Raw genomic sequence first — 17,647 nt, 5'->3', positions numbered from 1 at the left:
TTTCCATTGTCTTGCGTACGACACCTATGACCTTAATGTAGTATAATAACAACACGAATATCATACTGATGTCATGAAAAGCATCTGCGCTATATATTCGTTAACGCGTTCCACACTGCCAGAAGCTGGCGGCCAGCTTAGTAGCGGGCGCAGCGTTGCGCGGGTTTCAAGGAGGCTTGAGTGAATAACGAAAAACTATGACCTTCATTAATAACAATGATAGAATGTTGTCGAATAGAGCTAGTCCCCACTGCAACTGTGGAGCTCTGCGCTAAGGATTCTATAGCTCATGGCATACACATACACATTTGGAAGTGTCGCCAGCACCGAATGGCCGCCTCAGAGCACCTATACCGCCAAACAATGCGCGCATTTTCAGGCGCAGAGCGAAACAATAGGACACGTCGGAAGCCCATTAACTCACTGGGGAAAATTCAAGCGCTAGAAAACAACGGCACAAAGGGGGGGGGGGGGGGGGGGGGGGGACATAGCGCTCACCATTCACTCCCCGGAATGGCGCGTACTAGAGGTACCTGTCGATGCCGTTGTTTACTTAGCTGGGTTGCTGTAAGCGCCATGGCATGAACACTTTAGAAGCCAAACATTGTGGGGTGCCTTGCCTTCGCTTTTTACATGCTACAAAATATCTTGCTCGCGCGGAATGCTAGGACAGAACTGAGCGCAGCGAACTGCGCAAGCCATAGTGATATCCATAAGTAGCCTGGTTTTTCGTGGATCCAAGACCAGCCGCTGATTCTGGCATCTCTTCGGGTCCCTTTTACGCGCGAAAAGGGCATGAAGCGAATAGCCCCCTGCCGAAAGCTTGCTACAATGCACGTCACACTGGCTTCGAGAATGGTCATTCGCTGGAAGCTAACAATTTCTATACTTTATACGTAAAGGGCGAGGCCTAGGCTGCAAATGACGAAGGTCAGAAAAATGCATCTTTTTGTGGCATCCACAGCATGTATACATTTACTATTTAGGGACAAGGCGCGGAACAAAGCTGCTGCAAGCTTTCTTCCACGAGTGAGAGATACCGCAATCGCAAAAAATTCCGACAGTGCTCTACAGGAGAGGTTAAAAACGTGTTGCACGCAAGTATAATACGGTATATTGGTTCTTGGTTCTTGAGGAAAAGAAATGACGCAGTAACTGTCTCACATAGTCTACGTGGACAGCAGAATCGCGCCGTAAAAGAAGGGATAAAGGTGGGAGTGAAAGAAGAAAGGAAGAAAGAGGAGCTGTACTGTAGGTCTCCGGAATAATTTCGACCCCCTGGGAATCTTTAACCCGCACTGACAGCGCACAGAGCACGGGCGTCTTTTGCGTTTCGCCTCCATCATAGAGAGATTCTTGATCCTGTCGAGCACCCTAGCGAAGACAAGGTGGTCCTCGCATTGGACATGCGGGGTGCTTTCGACAATGTGACACATCATATCATACTCTCCCACCTGTTCCAAGTGGACTGTGGGTACAACACATTCCAATACTTTAAGCAATTCCTCACAGATCGGCAGTCATCTCGTGTCTTCAGTTGACGACCAGGTGCGTCTAAATAATGACCTAGCGAAGGTGGTTGCGTAGTGCAACAAATGGCAGATGTGCATTAATTTTGAAAAAAAAACCGTCTTCATGAAAATTACAAACAAGAAAATGCCTCTTCATTTTGTGTACGGTACTAACAGCATGTCATTATTAGAGGTGAAAGAGTATAAATATTCGGGCCTATGGATTACTAACAACCTTTCGCGGTCAAAACACACAGACGCTGTAGTAGCAAGCTCAATGCGAAAACTCTTTTTTTTAAGGCGCTCACTAAAGTTATCCCCACCTAGTGTTCGTACATTGGCGTACAATTCCCTCATCCGTCCGTTACTAGAATATGCCGTAATCATTTGGGACCCTTTCACATTAACAAACAATCAGAAATTAGAGCGAATACAGCATAAAGTAGCTAGATTTGTTTTTAACCCATATGGCCGTGCATCTGTAAGTGAGCTCGTGAGGCGAAGTGGGTTACCCCCCGTCACTGAGCGCAATCGTGTTTGTCGATTAAAGTTTTTCTTCCAGCTTATAAAAGGATATTACAAAGTTGATACTTCTATTTTTTTTACTCCTCAGGTTATAACACGAGACAAAGGCATGCACTAACAATAACCCCCTTGAACGCGCGAAATAACTGCTTTAAATATTCTTTTTTTCCGAGGAAAATTACTGATTGGAACAAACTTAATAGCGACACTGTTAATCATAATTCTTTACTGCTGTTTGAAAAGTGCCTGCAAATGTTATGAAGTTGAGTGTGTTTATATGCTTGTATTTTGTTTTGCCCCACCCTGCTATGATCTGTACAAGATCTCAGTATCTATAAATAAATAAATAAATAAATAAATAAATAAATAAATAAATAAATAAATAAATAAATAAATAAATAAATAAATAAATAAATAAATAAATAAAATAAAATCTTATATCCGACTCCAAGACAGTGGACATGGCCCGTACCAACTTGGTACGCGAGGGATTCCACAGGGAGCAGTCCTCTCTCCTCTCCTCTTCAATCTGGCCATGATGAAGCTCCCTGCCCTGCTGAGCGTTGTCCCCGGTGTGCAGCATGCCCTGTGCGCGAAGGTCAACACCCTCTCGGCAACACACGGATCGGTTGGAGAAATCGAGACCAGCCTGCTGCAAGCGGCCTCTATTGTGGATGATCATGCACGCCGATGCTTCCTTAAGTGCTCCCAGAGCAAATAGGAATTCGTGCACATACGTCCCAATCCAAACTGCGCAACCAAAATTGCCCTCTTCCTGCTAAGTGGCCCGATACCTGAACACGAGGAAATCGGAGTATTGGGTCTCTACATAAAAAGGAACCGCAATATTGACACCACACTGAAAAGCTCCGCCAGGTGGGGGATCAGGTGGGCCGTGTGGTCCGCCGGGTATCAAACAAACGGGGCAGGGGGGGTTGCGACGCAAAGACACCCTGCGGCTGGTCAATATTCGTAACTTGCCGAATCCTGTATTCGGCACCGTACCACCACCTACGCAAATGCGATCAGAACGCCCTCGAATTGATTCTCCGCAAAATCTATAAGAGAGCTCTCGACCTCCCAATTGCAACATCCAGCCAACGTCTCCTCGGCCTGGGGATGAGCTTTGGGGAGCTGCGCGAGGCTCATTTCAACAATCAATACTTGCGGTTAAGCAAAACACGTGCGGGTAGCCGCCTTCTGACCCGCCTCCACATCAGTTACACAACCCAACAGGAGAAGCGGGTATCCCTGCCCCAGGCCTGGCGCTTCGCCCTGCAGGTTAGCCCCCTCCTCAATAACGTGACAAAAAATGCCCATGATGGCCACCGCTTCGCGCGAGCGGAGGCCATTTCCGAGCAGTATGGTGCTCGACTAGAGAGGTACTTTACACGCACGCGGCCGGTCCACACCATGGGGGTTGGTACACGGCTGCCGTTGTCCACCAAAACAACCCAGTTCAGGGCCTCACCTTCCGTGCCCCCAACATTACATTCGCTGAGGAAGTTGCTATCGCACTTGTAGCCGCGGATCCAGCGTCCCGAGTCATTATGACCGACTCAAGGGGATCTTGAAGCAATTTTGAACAGGGACTAATTCCATATCGTGCCTTCGAAATTTTACATAGATATGAGTATCGGGGTCTCCCAAGCCGGCGCACCATCATCTGGGCCCCAGCACATGCGGGAATAGAGAGAAATAAGGTAGCGGACACTACCGCCCGCGCGCTTAACCACCGGGCATCGCCTCTCCCGCTGCCTGATCCGGCTCCTGATTGCAATCCGGCTATTACTTTTGGGGGATCTCTCTCCTGCATCAAACCGCTCACGGTCGATACCCACACCCCTGTAAAGGCCTCAAGAAGGGGGAGGAGCATTGGCTTTTTTGTTTCTACACCAACACGGTACTGTGCCCGGCAGTATTAAACATTTCAATTCGGCCTTTTCGGGCGAGTGTCCACACTGTGGGGAAGTGTTTGCGGACACGTATCACATGGTGTGGGCATGCCCTGCCAATACTGCTTTCCCACTCCCCCCGCCCCCTCCCCCTTGAGAGGACTGGGAGGCTGCCCTGCTCGGCCGCTCAACTCTTCAGGACCAACGAGCCCTGGTGACAAGAGCCTGGGCCTCCGCGGAGGCCACAGGGGTCCCGGACTAGGGATTCCTCCAAGTGATTGTGAGGGCCGGGCCCTTGAGGCCCGGCCCAAGCAATACGTCTCTTGTAAATAGTACAAATAAATGTTTTACACCACCACCACCATCGAAACGCAGCCGCCGCAGTCGCGTTCGAACCCTGGTACTCCGGCTCAGTAGACGAGCTGGTCCTTTAAGCATTTCTGGAAAAGAAAGGGCCGGAGCGGTGGTTCAGTGGCTATGGAGCTCGGGTGTTACCTCGAAAGACACGGGTTCGATTCCGGCCGCGGAGGTCGCATTTCGATGGAGGAGAAATGCTAGAGGCCCGTCTACTATTTTATGTCAGTGCACTTTAAAGAGCCTCAGCTGGTCGGAATCACCCGCAGCTCTCCACTACGATGTCTGTAATAGCTTGAATCGCTTTGGGATGTTAAACCTCGTAAAACTTAACTTTTGCAGAAAAGATTCATTTGGTCTTTCTTTTCTCCTCTGACGACGCAGAGCCGTAAACAGTTCTTCGTTGTTCGGTGACCGCTGCCTATGCTCATACTTAGCGTTCGATAATAGATATCTAGTTGCTGCGAATATCAGCTCAAGACCTTGACTGACTGCCGGGCTGATTTAATCGCTGTGGCTGTTTGTGTTCGAACTTACTACTTTCCACAACTCTTTTTTTTTTCCTCCAACCTCTCCCTCTTTCTGGCTACTGGTCTGTCACACACATGTTTGCCGATGCGGGTTGCTCGGTGTGATCAGAGCGTGACCTCTGCTTGAACATAATTGTTAGCTTTTTTCTCGCTAGATGACCATTAACCAGTTAGTGTGCGTTCATCCTTCCCCGTGTCTGCGACTTTCAAGAAAACAAAACAGTATTTTTGGCAGTAGACCTGCAATACAGCTTGCATCATTAGGTCTGGTGCGCGCCTATATTATAGCAGTACTTGAAAACGCACTACATGCTTTTTTTTTTTGATGAGTCAAAATGCGAAGAAATAAGTGCTGAAGCACCTACAGTGGTGAGCAGCCTTGTCTAGAGCGCTTGAGCAGTGCGCACTTCCTTGCAAACAAATCCAGATTTTGTGGCAGCCTCTAGGGTCCAGCTGCAACGCTTGCACGGAAGTAGCGCCAGATAGCCTCGTAAACAAAGCAGGCACGAAAACTTTGCCCTGTAATGAGGGGCTGCTCTCTAATTTCGGTTTTTGTTACGAAGTGCGCACTGCTCAAGCGCTCTAGACAAGGCTGCTCACCACTGTACATGCACATCCAATGTATTCGCCTTGGAAGTTGGCTAACGCCTCGAATCACTATTCGGCAAGCTATGTCGGCTTCCGATTTCTTCCTCCAGTGCCTATTTCACTTCGTGAAGCATGAGCGCGATTTCTGCTTGCCTCACTTGGACGGCTCTTCCTTCCTTGAAATGACGCCGCATCAGCCCGTCACGAGTTCGGTTCCGCGAAGACACGCTCTCAGCTCGTTCCATCTTCCGCATATATGCGTATGGCGCTACTTCATCCGCCATACCTTGCAGCAACCGAGAGGCCCTCTGTTTAACAGTTGATTTCTATTTTTTTCCCTTCCGGCTTCTGAAACTTTGCTGGGGGCCTGTAGGAAAACTTTCTACAGCTTCTTTGCTTCAGATGCCATTTGCGTTCGTTTTTTCTCTTCGCGGTGCCATATTTTCCGCCGGATCTAGTCGATTTAAAATCACATTTCGTAGCGATGACGGTCTAAACCTGCGCAGCGGCTCGTGTCGGCTTCCCGGCTGTGTTTTCCGAGCAGCACACGCCGATGGAGCATGCAAGGAGCTAGACATTGACAGCAATTTATTTTCATAGTATTCTATAGCATACCGCCGCTCAGATGCGCCGCTAGACCTGCGTATAATAAAAAGAATATTTTTGCGATGTTACACGGAGACCCCAGACAACAGAGTGCAGATAATTGAATACCTGCAGCATAAACACTCAGTCTCTGGTATTATCCGCACTGTACAAAGCAGCAAAAGAAGTCCTCGATGCATTCACCTGATTAACAGAATGAGGAGCCTTAAGGGGCCTTGTGCTCTCTGCGCACATAGCTTTGATGCGTGGCACACTGTGCTAAAAGGACATTTTGTTGCTAGTTTAGTTAGCTCTGATGCGTAGGACAGTGTGATCAATATACAGGTTGTCATCATTTTGTCCGGATGGGCGTTAATAACATCTCTAAGTTATCTCACGATATGAGAGTACAGCAGTCAGTTCTATGTACGTCAAAGAGAAAGTCCTCCTCTTATGCTTTTCCTTTATTTGCGCCGCCCTAATTCCTCGTAACGTTTTCCATCGTGTCTGGTAAGGTTACAGAAATTCAAATGTTTGAAAACGAACAGGATGGAAAAAAAAAATGTGCGTACCAGCGGCGGCCGTGTTTTTGTGTCTCGGCTTTGTCGTCTATTTCTGCTGTGTTGTTTTAGATTCAACTGCTCACGAGTAACAATACGGCGGCATATAGTCCACCGCCGTTGCTTCATCACGAAGTATACACTTTTTCAATCATCCTGAAACCGTGCAGCTCCTTCAATGTGATCTCGTTGCGTTTCTATTCAATGTTCGCTCAGACACCTTTCCTTTTTTCGTCGATGCGCCAGTAGTCAGCCGATTCACCGAGGGGTGAAGTGTGCTTGATGATATTGCAACGTACTCAGCGCGCACTTAGCACGTATTGGGTCGTCAGTTTACAACGTTGTGTGACGGAGACGTAGAGCCCAATACGGCCAGGCTGACCAGCTTCTTCTACCTCTCTGTTCCTCTTCTTCTCCTCTGCTTCGTGGACGCAAAGCAAAGCACGTGACACTTCCCCCCTTCGCAGACGAAGCCCCAGTGCGAGCTAAGCAAAGCCCTGAGGTCTTAATCTTTTCAGACGTCGACCTGCACGCCTCAGTCTTTCGTCAGCTTCGGCCCCTGTCAGCAAGGCGCGAAAAGACATAGTTCTAGTCACGGATGTGCTCCAGCCATCAAGAGGGCCAGGAGCTTCTGGCCCAAACCACGCTTGCGGAAGAGCGTCCAGAGCCGCACTAAATTGCCGAGGTCATAGCAGGCGGCCTGGTGTCGGATGTCGTTGCGCTTCTCAGAGTGCTCCTGTGATGCGGGCGAGTCGGTGTGCTTCTTCAGCTCAGCAGAGTCTGGCGCCTATGGTAGGCTCGTCGCGGAGAGAAAAAGGAAGGATGGTGTCGAGGCCGCTTTGGGGTCCCGAGAGTACATAACACAAAAGGGGGCTGTAGCAGTTGTCTTATGTTGCGCAGTGTTGTACGCGTACTTAATGAAAGCCATAACATTATCCCAGTTCTCGTGGTCACAACTCAGTACATTCCCAGCATAATGGATGGGCGTGCGGCTTTTGCGTTCGACGAGGCCATTCGTTTGGAGGCGATACGGTGTCCGGGGACGGAAACTGAGAGCGCAAAAATGAAAAGTTCTTTAACAATATCCGCAGTACACTGGCACCAACGATCACTCATGAGAACTTCAGGGGGGCCGTGTAGGTGGACGGGAAAGCGCAGAAGAAAAATCGCATCGGAAGCAGTGACGGGTGTTATGGCGCCTCTTTCACAGTATCGTGTTAGGTGGTCGAAACACACAGCAACCCAGTGATTTCCATTCGCAGACCGTGGTAAACGACCTAAGGGTCAATTTCCACTGGCTCAAATGGCGCAGTTGGAGATGTGACTGGGTGAAGCTGACCTGGCGAACACGACTTGCGGAGGTTAAAACGATGGCACTACGCACAGCTTCCTACGTCGCGTTGAATCGTTTGGCGCATTTTGGGCCAGTAAAATCTTTTTTCTGCGCAGTGAACGGTCGCGGAACTCCGAAGTCCACGGACATGCCGTCATCGTGCATCAATCGAAGAACGAGGATACGAAGGCTATACTGCACGACGAGTAGAAACTGTGCATGCCGGCCTTGAAATTCTTCTAGTAAAGTAAACCGGCGCAAATGCAGAAATTGGCAGCAGAGGAATCACATGCGGCGTCAAAGAGCGACGTTAATCCTATACCTTTGCGTTGTTCAGACTTGTGGAGGTGAAGATCACGAAATGTGGGTGATATCGAAGCGAGGCAGTCGTCGAAGTTGTCATCATCGACACTGGTCGTCGAGAGCGGCAAGCGCGAGAGACAGTCGGCGTGTTGGCGACCGCTTTTCTACACGACAGTGAAGTTGAACTCTTCTACGCGCAAAGCCCAGCGGGCAAGCAGGCCGCATGGGTCGCAGAAGTTCACGAGCCAACAGAGGGAATGATGCTCGGTGACGATGGTAAAAGCGATGCCAAAGAGGTCGGAACGAAAGCGTTGTCCGTCGTGGCGCTGGCTGCGCACAGCGCCAACTCTGAAGCCGCTGAAACACCTACGGGAGCAGGGAACTAGAAATGGCGCAGAATAGAGCCCGACGTCAAAAGAAATTTCAGCTGGTGGAATGCAGTCACGGCCAGAGGTCCGCTTGAATGACAGGTGTTTGTGTAGGAGGCGTGTGAGAGCGGAGGTGAAATTTGCAAACCTCGGAACAAAACGGTAAAAACACGGGACCTAGGTGGCCTACCTGCCTCCTAGGTTGCTCTTTGGAGACCACCAGGCAGGTGGTGTCCCGGCAGCGGACAGCATAGCGGAATCGAGTGCGCGCCCACTAACATCCGCACAGAGGTAGGCTCATAGGCCTTAATGCGTATACCATGTGAGTTCAACAACCATGTGTTGTTCGTATTGTCTAAAATTTTAATGCTTGCTGTGATAGCCTGTCGCCCACTCCAGCCCGCCGTATTCACAACAGCCCACAAATGTTACGTGTTTCAATTTTTGCAACAGAGAGAATTTATTCACCGCAGAAGTCTTTGGCGGTTGATTGTTCATCAGACCGCGCAATTTTTTTTGCGAGATATATTACAGTGCAAAGCTAATAAATGTTTAAAACTATCCAATGAAATGTTCAAATTTTTGTTTTTTAGGAAATATGCTTTCTTGAGAAATATATAGCACTCAAGATCGAAAGCAATCCTGCTTTTGAAACTTTTTGGGATCGGCACAGTCCTTCAGGAGATATGAAATAAAAGAGAAGCTTTTGAAAGCTTGTTAATAGCTTTCTCAAGCTGCACATTGATCAAATGATGCCACTCTAGGAGAGGGCTGAGTCGGGCTGGTTGGTTCATGTTGAATGGTACGGCAAAACAGCGCTGACGGACGGGACGGAAGAAGATGTGTCTGCGCATGTGTCTGTCTCATCTTCTTCCGTCCCGTCCATCAGCGCTGTTTTGCCGTACCATGCCACTCTAGTTTATTTTAATCCCAGAAAAACTTTACAGTTTATTTGTTTTAGGACATGCAAAATCTTGAGGCTGTTTCCATGACAGCAGCACGAGCAGCAACGCTCTTTGTTAAATGTGCAATGTTAATAAGCTGTCTTAACGAGTTTTGAAAGCGCCTTTTCCCGTTATGTCAAGAAACACAATGCCGATGTTTAAATTTTGAAAACTTAGTCCGACTTCCATTCTGAAGACCTTAAGTCTCATGACGTAATCTTACACTCTAACACCAAAAGACAATATGCGCTTAATTTATATTAGGTAAATAATCGCCTTTTCATTGTACTCGACAACTGAAATAATGGTTGCCTCAGCATGCAACTGCGTTGCACATACGGCACTAAGCTATATTTCACGGTTATAAAAAGAAACATCTGTGTGTTGAATAATTTGAAAACCCGACTTACAAGAATAGCTGTGCCCCCACGAACCACTAATTCCTTCCAACATGGTAATCTGCCCCCCCCCCCCCTCCCCCTCCCACCCCCTCCCCTTGAACTGACGTTTCAGAGCCAGAAATTTATGCACAGGTATATCCTGGCAGCTGATCAGCATGCTATGATTATCCCACAACGTTAAAAAGAGAAACCTCATTCCCAACTCGGCAGCGGGATATCGAGATTGAATGGTTGACAGGAACATGTCCTCTAAACCTCTTGGAACAAAAGTGGCGGCTAAATATCTACACTGCCGTTCCCATGAACGTATGCGGAATGTTGGTGTTCTGATTCTGCTTTAGAAATTTAATGCGTCTTTTCTTTCCATGCTCTCGAATGGCCTGTGCTCACCTATTCAATTTCGACTTTTTGACAGGTTTGAAACAAACTGGCGACGTTGGAGCTTAGGGATATCATAAAATCGGGCACATTTCATATCATTTACGCAAATAAAATATTTTTTTGCCTCTGCGTAGCTGTCACATGAGGAAAAAGGCAAAATATTTTTGTCCTTTCAACTGTGCACTGCCTACGCAGGCGAAAAGACGTGGAAACGTATTCCTGTGAATGGTAGTTTTCTTTTTAAACCTTTACGGGCATTCACGGAGATATTAGTACAACTTTGCTTCCTTTGAGTGACGGAACACACAAGTACCTAAACGCAATGATTTCTAAGTTATGAAAGCACAAAGTTTAGAAATATGCACCTGAAGAAAGGATTATTTTCAGGTAATCATTTCGCATATTTATGATATGCGTGTACCTCGATTATTTAGAGATCTGAATAGAATCTTCAAATGATAACAGAACGCAAGAAACGGGCCGCTGGTACCGAGAATCTGAAGGACCGTGGTGCTCACAAGAAGATGCGGGGCAGAGGTGACTGTCTTGCCCTCGGCCGAAACTTGCCAGCTGACGAAAGGCTGGGATAGGCTCGGAAAGTTCTGCTGTGCAAGTCGTGAGAAAGGCAGTTGCCAGACGTTTGGGCTGCTTAATAAGGCAAGCATACTTACTTACAGCTAAACGTTCTGCTCAAGTGCATAATGAAGTCTAGATGTCAGTAATAGTGTTACGTTATGGCTGCCTTATTAATAGTTAACACTGCCTTATTCAAATGGGCTTTGTGCTCTCAACATGGTTCTCTTACATAGATGCTTTCTTAATACGTGCTAAAAGTAAAGCGTCAAGGCCGTAAAAAAAAAAGGCATTGTTCTTTCAAGTTGCATGTAAATCTCTAATATAAAAGAAAGAAAAAAAGCTTGTCAGCAGGATATCAAGGTCGTAAAAAAAGTAAGATGCCCCCCCCCCCCCTCCCCCCTCCCAAAAGGAAATAATAATAATAATAAACCGACGTTATCCGCACGCTGGAAGTATTAATGGCACAAATATGCAACACAAATTATTCATTACCTTCTCCCACCTAACTTCAAAGCGCCAAGCGCAAGCTGAAAAGAAACAGCGTCATTAAACGTAGGCCCACTCTCGGTGCTGTGCCTGCAAGGGAACACAGGTCTCGATAAGGATATCGATTACTCTCGGCTGCATCCCGAGAGACGGCCTAATCTCCTCGAAACTGCCTAATGAGAAACATGTGCTCGGCTACACCCGCACCGCCAAGCTATTAAAGGACGAAGAAAAAAGACAGAGGGATCGATAGAGGGCACCGAACGCTCGCTTCCGGTCCTTGGCGTCAGTCGCAATCAGATGGGACACGGGACCCATTCTCATAGCCCTGATCACAGACCCAGTTGCTAAAAAACTTCCCGCTAGGAAAGCGCTCTGCTTCTTATGAATAATAAACCGAGCCTGTGCTGCGGCTGTACCGGTGGCGCTTTGGACTAGAAGAATAAAGTCCGGAGCGACCCATACTGCTCCCATCGGGAAGCCTTTCAGAATAAAATTTATTCTTCATCTGCTTATGTATAACCGATATGTTCGTAGAAGGTTGCGGCCAAGTACTACACCAGGGTAGCCAAATCCTGTTCTGGTGAGGGAGTGCGTTGTCGGTTCTGGTCACCGAGATCAGGCCACACCCCTGACCTGGTTAAAATTAATCCGGCTTCAGTGGGCCAAATGCTTTTCCTCACCCATCTTTTTCTCCTCTCCGTTTAATCGCAGAAGAGGTAAAAGTTACTGCAGAAGGATCAAAGAATTCCCTTATTATGAGAAGTTGCATCTAGTAATATTTGCTCCCGTTCGAATTTATTGCCATACTCTTCATCATTACATGCATGCGTAATTCATCGCCAGCCATGCCTCCTTGCAAATGTGGTCACTTGTAACACCCTTTCAGAGAACCAGGGTACTAAAAACTTACCGCCAAATCAGTCATAGTAAGCATTGACGCTACACTATAACTCGCTATAGGGGGATAAGTCACCCGCATATTCGACTAAGAGTTAGTGCCCCTTACTGTTGTGTGCTTTAGCAACGTTCTCTATTTTGCTTGCGTAAACTGCTGAATTAAATTGTGCAGTGTTTTGGTTGGGCCTTTCAGCAAATAGCACCGGGGTATGTGTGCAAAAAACGCATTACAGTTCATGATGTGTATGACCTTCTGTGCAGACCTCCAACAAAGTGTGCCTTCAGTGCACTGCTCCTCTGGATTTCAGAGCATTGAAAGCGAACGAGGCACACACTAACTGTAATAAAGAGGTAAGCACCACTGAAGAGCTGAACTCTGTTTGATATTTGATATATATGTGCAAAACAAAGAAACGGGCTATTCTAATATTCTTACTAGGCTTCCTTGCTAACTCCTCTTATGATAATTTTGATAATAAAACATGATAACAGATTCGAGTTGCTCCTCCTATATTTATTTATTTCATCGTTTGCCATGTTTGCGGCGGGAAGTAAAATCTGTTCGTTGTTTTCATGAACTTGTCAAAATCATTGTATCGACACTTCCATATATTATTGACCTAAAACTGAAATTATTAACATGTGTCCCAACAAAAATTTGTGTACGCAGTCTATTCACTGTCCATAGGTTTTTGTCTATAAAATCTATAGACTCTACAGACCCTCTATTAGCAAATCCCATTGACTAGAATATAGGCATTCTGTAGATTTTTAGTCAGACACTATTATTAGACTTTTATCTATAGAGAATCAGTAGACTACGAACAGACCAAAAAATCTATAAGAAGGCAAAGTGTCTATAAGAAGTCTATAGAGCCTTTTTATGACTATAGTTCTCAGGTCGCGCTCACGCACCAACACAGCCTTTGGTATTTAATTGGTGAAGTATTCTTCTTTTTGCAAACGAGGAAAAAATATCGAGGTTCGAAAAATTAACCCCTCAGAAGAAATGCGTTGAGAGCCACGCTCCTCTTTTAAAGATTCTGATAGCCGCCTTTTGGCGCTGGGCTCCTGACAAGAAAGACGCTGACTCGATCCCGGCCGCAGAGGTTGCATTTCGATGGAGGCGAAATGCTACAAGCCTGTGCACTGTGTGATGTCAGTGCCTGTTAAAGAGCTCCCAGCTATTCGAAGTTTTGCGGAGCCCTCCACGTCCCTCATACCCTGAGTCGCTTTGGGAAGTAAAAACCCTATAAACCAATCAAACCAAACATTCCGATACGCGCCACGGGCATAAATTAGAAGAACAGCTATGCATCACTGGTCTTGTGTGATCAGGCGTTTCCGTTAACAAGAACCCTGATCAAGCCGTAAAGCCACAAGGCCAATATAACCAAAGACATGAGGACATTCAACTATCGCCATTCAAAAAACTATCAAAACACGGCGAAATAAATTTCAAATATGCCGTCAATACGCGGAGAGAGAAACATCTAAATCATGTAATTATAGAACACATATATCGATAGTTCGCAAAGCGCAATATTTCAACTTTTAAATGTGTATTCCTCGTGGGCTGCGTGCCGGATATTGCGTTAATTATACAGGGTGTTTCACCTAAGACTTTCTGCAATTTTTAAAAATAGGCAAATTAAAATTTTGTGCCGGTCTTTTTGGGAAATGTTGTATTCTGTGTAAAGGAAAATCAGGAGCTCTAAAAGGTACTAATTAACTCAATAATTAACAAAGATTAAATAATTAACTTTTTAGATATGGCAGATTGGAGGTACATTGAAATTGCAACTTTGAGATGCCGGTCAGGCAAAGCCATATCGAATTTTAAACGAGAAAAAAAGCTCATTTCTTTGGCACTGCAGCGCTGGAAATTCTGGCGGTTTTCGACGCACGAAACCGAAACCTAGCAGACGAAGCGCGCTATTAGGGACGCCCACGAGTGACGCAGTCATGACGTCACTGGCTGGACGGCTTGGCCGCTGCCGCTCGCGAAATGCTCGTCTAGCGCAGCGTCATCGACTCGTAGGCATCTGAGATATTGCCAACGCAATGCGCGCGCGCCTCGTCACGGTCCGGGCGTAGCGCTGACAGTTTGGGCATATCAGCTCGCCTAGGCTTCAGTTTTTGGCTGCGAAAGAGGTGCAAGAAAAAGAAAACAGTTGCAAGCATAGACATCGGGCAAATCGGTGTCTAGATTTTTTTTTTCGGTAACGAGTTCTTGTTTTGAGGCTTGGCTTGTGCTCTTTCTGCCACATCTCTGGACGTGCCTTCAGCATGGCTCCGACAGTGCCGCGTAACTTTTCGACTGCTGAAAAGGTGGACATTGTTATTGCCTATGTTAATGCAAATGAAAACGCACCTCTGGCAGCAAGTTTATTCAAGGCGAAGAATCCTGCTTCTCGTGTTCCCGCACTCCCAACTTTCAGGAGCATCTTCAATAGATTCCGTACAACTGGATCTGTGGAGCCTCAAAGGAGAAAGCGAAAAGCACCAGCAGCCGAATCACATGAGTCAGCTGTAATAAGGTACGTCGCTGTGAAGCCAGAAGCTAGCGTGCGAGAAATCGCCCGAGCGACCGGTGCCAGTTCTTTCACTGCTTGGCGGCTGCTCTCAGTGCACAGATACCATCCTTACCATTTGTGTCTGCATCAGGAATTGACGGCCAGTGACTATGACAAAAGGCTGGACTTCAGTAATTGGTGCTTGATCCAATGCGATGAGTGCCCTGACTTCTTGCACCGTATCATGTGGACTGACGAGGCCCAGTTCAACAGGAACGCAATCAATGTGCACAACGCACACTGCTGGTCCCAGACAAACCCATATTGGCTTCGCCCACACCACCATCAGGTTCGCTGGTCGGCAAATGTGTGGTGCGGAATTTTTCGAGGTCAGATTATTGGCCCTTATTTTATTGATGGGAATCTCACCGGCAAGAGTTATACCGACTACATTTTAAAGAATTGTGTGTCCGATTTCGTTTCGGAGTTGCCGCTGAACGCCATGAGATCAATGTGGTTTCAGCATGATGGAGCACCTCCACATTCTGCTTCCCGGGCTGTGCAATTTCTTAACAGCTCCTTCCCCGAACAGTGGATTGGGCGCGGCGGACCAATTGCCTGGCCACCGCGTTCACCAGACTTGTCTCCCCTCGATTTTTTTTTGTGGGGTTACATAAAGAGCAAAGTGTACGAATCCGAACCGGCGAGCCTCGACGACCTAAAACAAAGAATCAAAACGTCACTTGAACATGTCCCTCAAGAAGTGATCGTGCGAGCGGTAAACTCAGTGAAAGATCACTTGATGATGTGCATTGCAATGCAAGGAGGTCACTTCGAGCACATACGTTAAGGAGACTGATTTGCAATGACTGTTTCTGCATAGTCGGCTTTAAGATGCACAACATTTTAATAAACTACTCTTCTAAAGTGCTCTCAGCTTACCGTTCCGATGTTTATTTTCATTTGTCGTCGAAGCAGAGTGGCATATTAACAGTAATTTTGTGTGCAGTGATCTAGAGGTTTCCCGCTAAATCTTGTTGGAGAAAAGCATGCACATCAACTAATTTCATTGCGAAGACAAAAACATGACAGCTTCTTAAAACCTGGAGGAAACCTTGTCTTGCTCTTGAACGTATTTTAAGAAAGAATTCAGATCCTGCTTGAAGTATTGAACCCCTGTGCAACAAGCTTATCGGTCAGTTGAAAGCAAACGTTCACGCAGTGCAAACTACAAGAAAGAAAAATGTGGCGGCGTCCCATGAAATACCACGAAGACAGCCCTGGGTTAAGAACAGAGTCAGACAGCCGATAAGAGCCGGCGCTCAAACGATGACTCTGCGCCAGACGCCCATTTCGCGAACGGGAGGGGCCGCCTCCGGCAGCGCGGTTCGCCCGGTAACATCCTGACTGCGTCACACGTGGGCGTGCCTCGTGGTGCGCTTCGTCTGCTCGGTTTCGTTTTCGCGCGTCGAAAACTGCCAGAATTGCGAGCGCTGCAGTGCGAAAAAAATGTGATTTTTTTTTCGTTTAAAATACGATATGGCTTTGCCTGACCGGCATCTCAAAGTTGCAATTTCAATGTACCTCCAATCTGCCATATTTAAAAAGTTAATTATTTAATCTTTGTTAATTATTGAGTTAATTAGTACCTTTTAGAGCTCCTGATTTTCCTTTACACAGAATACAACATTTCCCAAAAAGACGGACATAAAATTTTAATTTGCCTATTTTTAAAAATTGCAGAAAGTCTTAGGTGAAACACCCTGTACATGAGTGGGATAGGTTTATGCCCTGCTGTGGTCGCAGCCAGGCTGAGGGCGGTAATGATGTTAAATTGACCGAAATTTCAGCTAGAGAGAGAGAGAGAGAGAGAGGCTTTAATGAATAATAGAGAGGTCTGCCTGGTTATGGGCCTGGCATGTTAACTCAGTCGCTTCTATGGCGATTAATTGTTTTATTTCTTCGATATCGCACTTATCCTTTGTGAGTCTGGCGGCAGCATGGACTGCTGCCTGAAGTTTTTCTGCTTCGCTTTATTTTGCTGACCTTGCCGGATGCCTGTGTCATGGAAATGGCACGTGCTCGCTTCAACAATCGCAAACTGCGCTGTACTCGGTGCTCGCTGACGGTCGAACCGTCGAGAGTCGCCACGTTTACGCCGTCACTGGACTACTGCAATTTGTCTCCATGCGAAGCGTCTTCATATGTTTCTTTTTATGACAGGACAACTCAGCTTATAAAAAACTAGTGAGGTGAACCGGCATAGTAAATCTGGTGTTTAAGTAGGACGCTTCAGGGCTATGTTCTTGGTGCAAAATAAAATCATTTCCCTGAACAGAGAAGATTTCTTCATACTTTAGATGTCATTCAATGCTGGGTTCCCTGTTGTTTCTGGTCTACATAAATGACATTGGCTGTGGTATAAGTTTCAAAATTCGATTCGGTGCTGATGACGGCTTCTTGTGTCGAGAAATTAAACATCATCCCACCAAATTTGCATTTCAAAATAACCTCAACAGAATTTCATCTTGGTGTCAAACATGGCTTATGAATTTAAACGTGTCCATATGCAAATATATTCGTTTCACTTGAAACCATAAGACGGTAAGCACTCAGTACCATTTAAACAACGAAACTATTTCTGCGCATCTGCCGAGTGAGGCGAAGTGATCATTAGAATGGAATGATTACTGCCCACGCACGTAGCCCGATAAGGCAGCGGCCGTGGCCGAATGGGCTGAGTGACCCTGACGTGAAGCTGGTGTTTTTTCCACGGTGGTGGTTCGAATCCCGCTCGGGGATGTAGTTTTCTTCTTATAGATACCGCTGTCATTACGGCGATACGAAGTTGTAGTTAGGGATGGCCGGAGGGATGCAGGGATGGGATGGCC

At 46.8% G+C, this 17,647-nt stretch overlaps 1 protein-coding gene across 1 annotated transcript in view; it reads right to left on the bottom strand.

Annotated features, from left to right (window-relative positions):
• Positions 1-7,140: 7,140 nt before the first annotated feature.
• Positions 7,141-17,647, bottom strand: part of LOC149365140 (uncharacterized) — a 151,357-nt gene continuing 140,850 nt past the window's right edge. Inside the window, exons 2-3 of the mRNA XM_089568792.1 lie at positions 8,743-8,826; positions 7,141-7,335 (exon numbers count right to left, since the gene is read on the bottom strand). Of these exons, the coding sequence (XP_089424918.1) occupies positions 7,141-7,335; positions 8,743-8,826 (279 nt within the window). The remainder of the gene's footprint in view (positions 7,336-8,742; positions 8,827-17,647) is intronic.

The sequence above is a fragment of the Amblyomma mixtum genome, chromosome 2, assembly GCF_055824585.1.
Source record: "Amblyomma mixtum isolate Tamu chromosome 2, ASM5582458v1, whole genome shotgun sequence".
NCBI classification, from domain to species: Eukaryota; Metazoa; Arthropoda; class Arachnida; order Ixodida; family Ixodidae; genus Amblyomma; species Amblyomma mixtum.
Note: the sequence above shows the minus strand (reverse complement) of the source record. Positions and strands in the feature narration are given on the sequence as shown.